Source organism: Hipposideros armiger, unplaced genomic scaffold, assembly GCF_001890085.2.
Source record: "Hipposideros armiger isolate ML-2016 unplaced genomic scaffold, ASM189008v1 scaffold_503, whole genome shotgun sequence".
In the NCBI taxonomy this organism is placed as follows: domain Eukaryota; kingdom Metazoa; phylum Chordata; class Mammalia; order Chiroptera; family Hipposideridae; genus Hipposideros; species Hipposideros armiger.
In genome coordinates this window covers 790,087-801,045 of record NW_017731853.1, presented here as the reverse complement: position 1 = coordinate 801,045, position 10,959 = coordinate 790,087, and the positions used below count along the sequence as shown (strand labels likewise).

Below are 10,959 nucleotides of genomic sequence, written 5' to 3'. Positions count from 1 at the left end.
TTCCTAAAGTAATCAACTAAGATTCAGTATTTACAGCTTTATGTTATGCTCTTTTTTTCGGAAATCAAAATCATTAGATTATTTAAGATCAAACCTTATTGATCATTAACCACATCATTTATTAACGCTACACTCTTAATCCACAGAAATCTAAACCCACAAACTAGGACCATTCTAAAGCACCTGCCAGACTGACCTCTTCACTCTTTTGTTTTGAAAACTCCTGTGTGGTCACTGTCCACTACAGTTTCTAGACGTTTTTAGTTTTTTTAAAGGAGAAAGAGCAATGGAAAAGAGAAACATAGCCGATAATCACTAAAATAAGAAAATCTTAATGAATTTTGATCATTTTAATAAATATATATCAAGGAAACCTCACTTTATTACAACACATTCATATACAAGCATCTATCATCTAAGTTTTCAACATCACCTGTTTATCAAATATTGAAAATAAAGGACAAAAACCTTACTAGACTATTTAGCCAGAACACAAGAACATGTTTTAAAAATTGGTCCTTGTGGACATTGTCCAAATTATGATCCTACTCATACACTGTATGAATGAGACCTATATTTAATATTAATAGCAATAATAATTAAAAAAAGCTTTATCTTGGAGAAACTGGGAGGACTCACTTATTTCCTCAGTTTGGCATTTGGTTCCTGTGAAGTATTGTCTAAGGAGGTCCAAGTCGGTTAGGAAGCTTGGGAATTGGAACCCAGCTTTGCAGGAGGAATTGGCTAGAGTGGAAGGTAGGATGGTCAGAGAGGGGCATTCTGAACCCTCTTGCAAATGTAAAAATTAAAAGAAATTATTGAGAAAAATGCTGACCAAATATACACTAGCTATTGCCGACTGAGTCCCATTTCTCCAAAATAACTTTCCAAAACCTAAAATCTTTACATTTTTTAAGATTAAAAAAAACCTTATTGATCACCACATCATTTATTAACATTGTGCTTCTTAATCAACAGCAAAAGTCGTATATAAAAAACCACATGCTTTTATAATCTAAACGAGTGAAATGATGCAAAACAGAGTAAAATATAATGCATGCCACTGGTTCATGAACTTCATTGGACAAGAAAACCAAACCAAACAAAATGACCCAAAACCCAAAAAACCCAAACCCCAGCAACAGACGGTTGCCATAGAAAAGCTCAAGCAGCTAGTGCTGGTTTCCAACAGCTCTCTCTATTGTTTCCTCCATCCCTTTCTAAAAATGCCAAATTCAAAAGCAATTGGGCATCAAAACTAAAGGAAGAGTAGAGATGTCGAATCAAAAGTTGAACGCAATAGTTCGAAGTGAACGGTTTCCAAACAATACTGATCCACCCTGTGTTTTTTTTTTTTCCTGTTTGTTAAATCCCTGCTGTAACTCTGATTTATCCTTAATTTTCACATTGGCAAAAATTAAGATAAAGTAAGGCACCAAAAATCGCCCTGTATAACACTTGTCTAAAAGCCTCAGCCCCCATCACAGGCAAGAGGAAGCTCGTAGAGTACCCTCTGAGCTGTCCTCGCCCCTAGACGGGTGTGTTTCATTTCCCGTCCATCCTTTTCATCTGTCACACAGACTGTTAAGTACAAATACTTAACAGCACCACGAAGCCATTTCACCTCGCTCCCTGTCTTCGGTCATTTATTCAGAAAAAAAATACTGTATCATATAGACGAAGCAAACATCCTTTGCTGGTTATATTGATTTGTTTACCAAATATCTACCTAATTAATTGGCAAACGTTGAAGTCTCTTAGCTAGTGACAGGCTCCTTGGGGGTAATAGAAATATCACAAGGACACATTGTCCCCCGCCCCCCTGTCTAATCTACTGATCTTTTCTGGAAGAAAACCAAGATAGACTTTTAAGCACTAAATCAACTGTTTTCTTGGTAAAATCACCACATTTATAAGTAGCTCACTGATGCCTACTATACAGATGTTTTATGCAATTTGCTCTCCAGGCATTACAATGACACGGCATGTTCATGGCATAATTGTATCGGTTTGTACAAAACTAGAAAATCCATTCAAAATAAAATTTATGAGAGCTAATTGATCATGCTGGGCATGCTTCAAAGTTCCGGTGACAAGACGGCTCATGTCTATTTCCTTTTGTTGCAGCACAGTTTGTTGCTTGGTGAAGGCTCCTTTTTTCCTCAAGGACTTTTTCCAAGACTCGCTTACATTGTTTTTTTCATTATATCCAGTCTCGAAATAATCATAAAATTGGCCTTTGCACTCAAAAGCAAGGTCGTTTCCCATAGGTTCATGGCTCAGGGGGCCACCATCCCTGCTGGTGTCATTACTGGCTTTCTCATCATTTAATTTGGCCTTTTCCTGAACACCAAGTGACCTGATATTAGTAACAAAGATTTCGTTGGCAGGTATCTGGCCATCACCCTTGTAAATAGGGGCAGTGCCTACGCCAAAATCCACCTGGTGGGAACAACTCGGTAAAGGCAGAGGGGGAGAGGAAGAGGAAGATGAGGAGCAAGAGGAGGAAGAGGAAGGGGAGGCAGTGGTGGAGGCACTTCCGACATGAGTATTGACTGAAAGGGGTAAATTTAGGTAGTGGCCACCACATTCTTGGTAAAAGCAACAGGCATGAAATTTTTCACACTCCTCTTTGGCCATCCGTGGTCGTTTCCGGTAAGGGCAGTCTTGAGCCATAAACCACTCTTGGGCAGAGGTGCCATTGAAAGAGCAGGCAGGAAAGCACCAGTTATTCTGCATGATAATTTCTCCGTGGATCCTTTTCATCAAATTGTTTATGAGGACAGATCTTCGGAGGTATACTTCAGGATCATCAATAAACTTTAGCTTTTCTAAGGACATATAAAGGATGTGGGCGCGTTCCTCAAAAATTGAGATTGTCTAAAAATCAAAAAAGGAAGAGAAAGCTTAGGAAATGGACTACATAAAACTATCATCACAGCCTATTTCTTTCTTGGCAGTTTCTGGGTCTGGGCATGTTGTGGTCCTGGGTATCTCCCCCACCCTCTGTTCATTTAGAGATACTGTCCCTGGTGCTGCTAATGTCCCCTTTCCGACTCGCGGGCCTGGTCAAGCGCCATGGAATCCAGCCACATTGCAGACCTCAGCAAGGATGGGTCAAGTCATTGGCTCTTTTATGGAGCAGTGAGAGGGGTGACAAACACACAACAGTACGCGGTTAGAAGTCGGGAAAGCACTTTCTTTGGCGGGCAGAGAGCTAGTAACTAGAAGGGAGCACAAGGAGGGGCTCTGGGTCCTGGTTACGTTGCTTCTTGAGCCAGATGTTAAGTGACATAGATATGCTCACTTTGTGAACTTCATCAAGCTGTGCTCTTATGATACTTGTGCTTTCGTGTGTGTTTATGCAAGTACATGCGCGCGCGCGCACACACACACACACACACACACACACACACACACGCTCATATACTGTACGTCAACAAGTGTTTTTAAAGAGATGCCAAGATGCAAGTCTTCATGAGTAGACTTCAAACTTCAAATCCTGGCTTCTCCATCAGGGAGCATGAGACCTGGCTTTCAGTGCTATATCCCTGTTTTCATCCTCTGGGTTTCATGCTTGCAATGATCCTTGCTCGACAGGGGGACAGTGATAACGAATGAAGCTCAGAACCTGAAAGGATCTGTCAGCTGAAGGGACAAAGTCTTCTGGGGACAGGCAGGAGAATAGATGCAGAGAGAAAACGAGAGGACTCACTCCTGAGCTGGGTGATCCCATCACTGTGTGATGGTTTGTACAAATGCAGTGGCAATCGAAAGTCTGTTACAACCACCACACAGAAACTAAAAGGGAAAATAAACTGCTTGTGTCCTGTGGGCCAGCTCTTCCCGCTCATAAAAAAGCCAACTGGTAGCATAACCCGAGGGGCTGTGAACTAGACCCGTGCAGGCTGACCAAAGGCAAGAACTACATATGCAGGGCAAAGCCCAGCACCTGCCAATAGTGCTGATGTCTTTAGGAGCAGGGTCCAAGCAACATCGAAAGGACAGGGGTGGGGGTGGGGCTAGGAGGAGACAGAGAAAAAGATGAATCAAAAAACTAAAGCTGCTCTCTGCATTTCATACAAACTATGGTCTTGGGTTGATGAAATCATCAACTGTTTTTTGAAGGAGGATAACCGTAAGGAAAAAGAACCGGTATTTGCAACGTTTAGGTGGCCAGTTTCTTATTGCTACACACTTTCCGGATCCTGTGATTTTCTTCTAACACGTGCAAAACATGAGCTTTGGTCTTTTCTTGGGGACGAACGATATAAGTTTGACAAACTAAACATATGTGACGTGTGTACACTGAAATGCATGCTTGTACTTTCATGCACACATTCGAGGGAGGGTGAGTCCACCCCTATGGGGTTGGAAAAAGCCCTGGGTGACCACCCCCATGCAGGCACACACAGAAGTGGCACAGGCCACGGGAGCTAGGGCTCAGAGCGGGGAGCATGTCGGGGAAGAGAAAGTGTTTTTCAGCACATGTGAAAACGTGGAATAACCATAACCCTTAACACAACTTGAGAAAAATGAAATCATTTGTAAAAAAGATGTTCTTTGGATTACATAATTTTGTTATTTCTGGGTAGAGGAGCTCCCGCTGGCTCTTTCTTCAACTCCTTGTGAAAAATAACACAGGACCCAAAAAAGTGACAACGATTAATATGGCTCTGATGAGAAGTGGCTCATTTTCATTGCTTGGGTGGAACAATTTAATTTTTGGAAATGGATCAAGCAACTGTTACTAAGTATCTTAAACTCTCAATAAAAATAATGACTATTAAAAAAACATACTTTATGGCTACAGCTGCTGAGTGGTGGGTGAAAATCCTCTTCTTCCACATACTTCCTCTTAAAGTATGTGATCTTGGATGCTGTTATAGGATTTGAAATTCCCCTGTAATGTGATCCTGTGGTAATAAATCAGATATGACAAATGACATGCGGTTTGCCAGAGGTTCTCCAAACAAAATATTTTCCTTTCCTTTTCTTCTAGAAGATAACTTGGCTACGTATTTGTCTGTACAAGTGGTGGTTAAAAATAAACACTTGTCTTAATAGTTGCTGTCATACAGAATCCTGTGACCCAGGCCAGGCAAGGATTTCTAGACAATTACAGAGGAAAATAACATATTTCAGCATTTACCAAATTCTCACATCCTTAATTCTATGCACAGGCAAACAGTAAAATTCACAAAGGGAAGGAAGGTAAGAACTCCAAAATATTAGTATTTATTCAAATTGTTTAATTAAACCCATGATACCATAACACCTCTGTTCAAATGTATACATGTTAAGCACTAAAAACCAAACAAGTTTAAAATATTATTGGCTCTAGGTAAGGACACAAATGATGTATCTGCACCTTGGAGTTATAATATTCCTTCTTTCAAAATACAAAATTTTAAATTAAAATTTTGGGTAACTAAAGTCCTTTCTGCTCTCAAAAATGTTAATAAGTCAACCATAAATTCAAGTAGTGTCTAATTTTTAAAGACCACAGCTTTTAATGCTTTTTAGCAAAACAGACTTCACAAGCACTATTTTACATTGTAGGGTTGTTGTTTTTTTCTTTTTAATTGCTAGTACTACACAAATGTCCAAAGGAACTTACCTTAAAATATAAGAATAAAGAATCAAAAAGAACATAATTCTATTTTCTGAGCTTTGGAAATTTTTTCCCTGCAATCCCAAACCAATTGTGTGCTTCATAAAAAGAAGTGACACATAACTGCGGGTCTAAAGTGCAGATTCCTTTTTGTCTCGTGGGATGAAGATTTAATTGTTGAGCCCACCAGGGCTTGTGCAGCTCTGAGAGAACCAGACAGTTCCACAGGGTTGAAAAGCAAAACTCAAACTAAGAGTTTCAAAATCTGGTTCAGTTCTCTTAAAAATACAGACACATACATGACTTACACACGAAGCAGCCATACATGTCCAGACTCAGATTTGAATGCAATTTAAATATCACCTGTGGTCCTCTCCCTGGAGCCCTGGGCTCACTTCAGAGAGCTGCACAGGCGCCCTGGGAAGTCCCTGAGCAAGGCTCAGCTCAGACATGCGCCCCAGACACCACCCCCTCCCACCAGTCTGGCCTCAGAGGGCAGCAGGGGAAGGTCAAGAGCAGTACCTGCCAGCGGGGGGCCGGCTCCCCGATCTCCCTGCAGAGGAACCTGGGCTGGCCCTGGGGGGCTCGGGCCTCCATAGCTGTCAGCCTCCCATAGTGTCTGGTACCCTGCAATTTCAGCAGCTCCTTCCGAGACAATGGGCTCGCAGAATCTATTCATGGACAGAACCAGAGTCATCTCTGACAGCCTCAGATCTGAAAAAACAGAAAACAGTTCTCATCAAGAGCAAGTCAGGGGATGGCCTTGGCATCTTCATCCCTTTGCTTTGGGAAACTTTTACTTCTTGGTTCTCCCTTTCACACTGAAACATTTTATTATTTTTTTCAAAGAAAACCTCAGCAAACTCTTCTTGCTGCTATTAGCTCAGCCTCTGTGTTCAGCAATCTGCATTTCATGGGCGGATCTTTAAAACCCCATTTCTTATTGTTCTCAGATTCCCCTCAGCCCTTTTCCAGACAGCTGCTTTGCCTCCTAAACGCATTTTCCTCCTGACCTTCCTGCAGAAAATGTACCACTAGGAGACAAGGCCAAAACCCTCCCGCTTCCTTTCTATTAATAAGGCAAAATCAATTTTCTAGTCAATCCCCTGGGAGCCTCCTTTGATGAAATCTGCTAATCAATCAAAAGCAAAGAGCAGGGGAGGCAGAAATCTCCACCGGAATCCCTACTAATGCTCTCAGGTTTGGTCTGTTCCGCTGCCCCCTCCTCCTCGCCTTTCCAGAGGGCCAGTTCCTCTACAACATTCTGGGGCTCCCTCCACTTTCTTCTCCCAAAGCGAAGCAGACAGAGACACACTTGGTAGTTGTTTCCACCAGCCCTGATCGGCCTGAACTGGATCTGCCTCCAGTCAAAACACTGAGAGATGAAGACAGAAAATTGGCTCCAGTTTCAAGCCGTGAGTTGCAGTCCCACAGGAGCCAAGCACAACATCAACGGAGCAGGAAGAATATTAAACAGGAGCCAGGGCTTCAGGGCCAGAGGCAGCCAACAACTCTTTACACTGCAGAACCCAGACACAAGGCAGGAACTTTCCAAGAGGCAACACATCACTGCTCTCCCTCCAGTTCACGTCCTTCCCCACAGCCTCCAAGGAGACTGGGAGCCTCTCTTCTCTGTGATGTGCTCTGGGCTCCTCCATAACCCGGGTGGGGGTGGGGGGGGAGGCATTTCAACGGGGGATCAGTGTCTTCACTTGGCCCTAAGTGGGGCTCAAGGTAAGGTCAAGAGTAAGTTCAAGAGAGAAGAGGGTCTGATACTAAAGTAAAAAGACCTGGGGGCCATAGATCAATGGTGACAGCAGAGTAGCCCCAGTGCCTTATTAAAACAGTGCCAGTTCCTTTAGAAAAGCCAAACCGCCACTATCTCACTTTGCAGTATAAAGAACTGTCACAAAGAGTGATGTCAGGCCTGCTTTCTGCAGATTGACTGTCTTTCAAATAGACACCAAGGGTCTAGTTCTTGCTCTCTTCTCCAAATTATACAGCTTGTAATGTTTTGGGGAAAGGGTGAATCTCCCATTGTCTCATGGGAGACTATTATTACTTACATGGTATAACAAGGGTCCGTTTCCAGGTAAAAGGAGGAAAGACACCAAGAGAAGGGGAAATAATTCATTAAAGTGACAACGTCCTTCTAGCTAACAGAGAAGTTCTTGGCAGCATGACTCCACCCTTTCCCCAGGCTTCTCTCTGAGTTACTCAATTCCATCCCAACCTCACTGAAGAATGAATGAAGCAAGGCCTTCTCTGACAGACAGGGGAGGTGTCCTGTCAGTGGCTGGAATTGGGAACCAGCTGATTTGGGCTTCTAAACCACCTACCCCTTCTCTTTTTAAATGCCCTCCAAAGAGGCAGCAGCTAGGACTTATCAGAAAATGGTATTACAAGAGAAAGAAAAAAAAAGAGGTTCAATTAATTCCCCAAGAACAAATGGTGGGACATGTCATTAATTTTGCTGTTTGAGTCATCAACCCAAAAATTTAGATTACACTGATTTAACGAACTACTCCATTCTGTCTATCACCCCTCAAACTTGGCATCCAAACAAGGTATCAAACCTCATGATAATTTATTCCCTGGAAGACGCTCATGAAATGGTCCAAAATTGAAATTCTTAACTTATTCTAAGACAATTGTATCAGGAAGTACTACTGCCAGGAACAAATGAATTATAGCTTCTTCTCAGAGTCAATAGCCCTCTCTCAGAGGCTGTAACAATATTTTCCAGCTTGAAATTTACACTCCTTTTTGTGCTGGATTCTGGGAATAAGATCCAAGCTTTTTGCCTGTGTAGAACTTTTATTACATCTAAACCAAAGCAGGTTGACAAATTCATGCCCCTTAAGAAAGGAAAGCCTTTGCAGGCCCCTAGAAGCAATTACCTTTGTTTAATAGGACATTATGTGGGCCCTGAGCTCTTCTTTGTTAGTAAGAATTTGTTTATATTTTAACGACTCATTGTTGTAGGTTTTTTGGTTGTTAAGGATGTCAGTGTTTCTAGTTGTTAGTATTGTTTCCAGTACATGAAATTCTATCATTACCCATTGAACTTGAAACATGAACTTGAAACATGGCAGAACTGTTTTTATCTTGGCTGTTTTTCTTACTTTATGATGCCTAATTTCAGTTAAGTTTTTCTTTTCTGAATTGGAAACTTTTACACACAAAATCCTAACATGGAGAGGCTGAGTTCCACAAGTGATTTATGTAAGTCTGAATAAAATATAAACGAGTTGCGATTATTTGGGAATGGGGAGATTTTGCAATTGAGTCCTCCTTGTCTATTTAGAACTTACATCGGGATTTTAACAGATTAAGAGAGCAAGTTTAACGTTCATGAAGACTTGGAGTGTGTGGTGCTAAGCACCAATGTTTCACATGATTCTTTATTTGCATTATATGAACAGATCCAAACTGTCATTATTCTCTGTATTATAAGATTTACATTATAATTCTGCTACTGAATTCAGAAGTTTAAATTCACAAATTTGTGTGCTGCGAATATTAGATAAAGTCACAAAGATACACATTAACGGTAAATTTATTATTATTTTTAATGTCAGAGATGAGTGGATTCAAAAGAAGAGTGTTCAAGTGTGTTTTGTCTATACATGGGCTTAAGAAATAAAAAGGCCCTAACCTTTTATCCTCAGGTTCCTGCATGTCTGTTTTGTCAGCCAAGTAGATGTAGTGGAATGACACCTCAAGCATTCCCAGAAGACTGAGGGCTAAAATGTCAAGTTACCAGGCATTTCTATGCAATTTGGTTTTTCCAGATGACTTGGATTTGTTCTTCCCTAGGAGCCATTATGATGCTAATGGGAGTGGCTGGCACACAGAACAGGGTAGGTACAGATTCAGTGGCACCTTGAATCTAAAACGGGCTCCTGGTCATTCTTTGCCCACCCCTCCCCCATCTATCGTTGGAAATTCGAGAACATTTTATTAAGAGCATTATAGCAGTTGGAGGTCTTATTCCAGTACTGAAAAGCAGGGAAGTCAAGGGCTGCTATTTTCAATGCACTTTTGATGCTGCCAGTCTTAAATGTCCTGCCTCCCGTGGAACCACACCCCTGACCTCGACATTGTCCCTAATACGATCTCAACGGCTCAACCAGCTCTTGCTGGTGGTGGTGGTGAAAGGGGGCTGGATGGGCGGAATAAAATCCTTCAACCCTTCTAAATAGACGTTCTCTTTTCTGCCATCCCTGCAGTACACCTGTCTGCCCTGGGAAGTAACTACATTTCTCAGCTGTAGCTCCCGAGAGGCCAAGAGCTTTAGGTCAGATCCTGGTGCTGGAAATGCAGGTCCTGTGCCTGAGGGGGACGGGGGTGGGAGTGGCGGGGGTGCCATGGTGTCCAAGACCCGGCCCCAGGTCTCTCCATCCCAGGCCCAAGCCTGGGGTCGGAGGTTTGGAGAACAGACAGCCTGCAGGCTGGCAGCAGCCACCAGGTCCCGGCTCCCGCATCAGACACACCCCCAGGGGTGAGCGCCGAGGCCTCTGACCCCCGCTCTGGTGTAGCAAGCGGAGCCCTGCCTGCCACCGGCCTCAGGAGAAAGTAAACAACACCCCAAGTGTCTGGGAACAAAGGCAAGTTGTCTTTCCGCGGTGCCCGAGTCCTGCGTCTCTCCTGAAGAATAAGAGCTATTATTATTCTTTCTTTTCTTCTCCTTTTTTTTTTTTTTAAAAAAAACAAAAAACACACCAAGTTTCCTTCTAAGGGAAATAAACACCAAAGGTAGGATTCCAAGGAAATGACTCAGGGCGCTTGGCGAGGCTGCCCCGGCCCGCGCTCCAGCCCGCAGCGGATCGCGCCCGGCCCGCCCTCCTTCGCCCGCCAAGCCCCCTCGGAGCCCGCGGCTGCGGGAGCGCCCTGCGCGTCCGCAGGGCCGGGGCTGCGGGGCCACGGCCGCGCCTCCCGCCGCCCCAGCCGGACACTCGGGAAAGTTGCGAGGGAGGAGGAGGCGGGAGGGGAGGAAGGGAGGAGAGAGGCGGAGGCGTGGACCAGGCGGGCAGCAGCCGAGCCCGCCGGGGAGGTGAGCTGAGGACAGACGAGCCGCCGCCGCCCGCAGCGCGGCTCGGCTGCCGGGAGGAGGGTGCGGGGGCGGGGGTGGCGGAGGACAGAAGGTGTCAGCTCCGGCAGCTCTTCCTTGTCCTTACGCGCGCGCCCCTGACATCCACCATCTCGCCCTCCCCACCTGCCCGGCGCCGGCCTCCAGACCCGCGGGCGTCCCTGCTACTGACCCTCGCTCCCGAGGACGAGGGAGTCAGTGGCCGCCGAAGACCCTGAGGTCTCCCCAGAGCCGCCGTCCCCACCCGCCCCTG

General features: G+C 44.2%; 1 protein-coding gene across 1 annotated transcript; it reads right to left on the bottom strand.

The window, feature by feature from the left end:
- Positions 1-318: 318 nt before the first annotated feature.
- Positions 319-6,770, bottom strand: SERTAD4 (SERTA domain containing 4). The gene is given in 4 exon segments (XM_019667708.1): positions 319-2,148; positions 2,150-2,880; positions 4,801-4,916; positions 6,137-6,770. Coding segments are annotated over 4 exon segments (1,062 nt in total). The 5' UTR covers positions 6,312-6,770; the 3' UTR covers positions 319-2,108.
- Between the last annotated feature and the right edge of the window lie 4,189 nt (positions 6,771-10,959).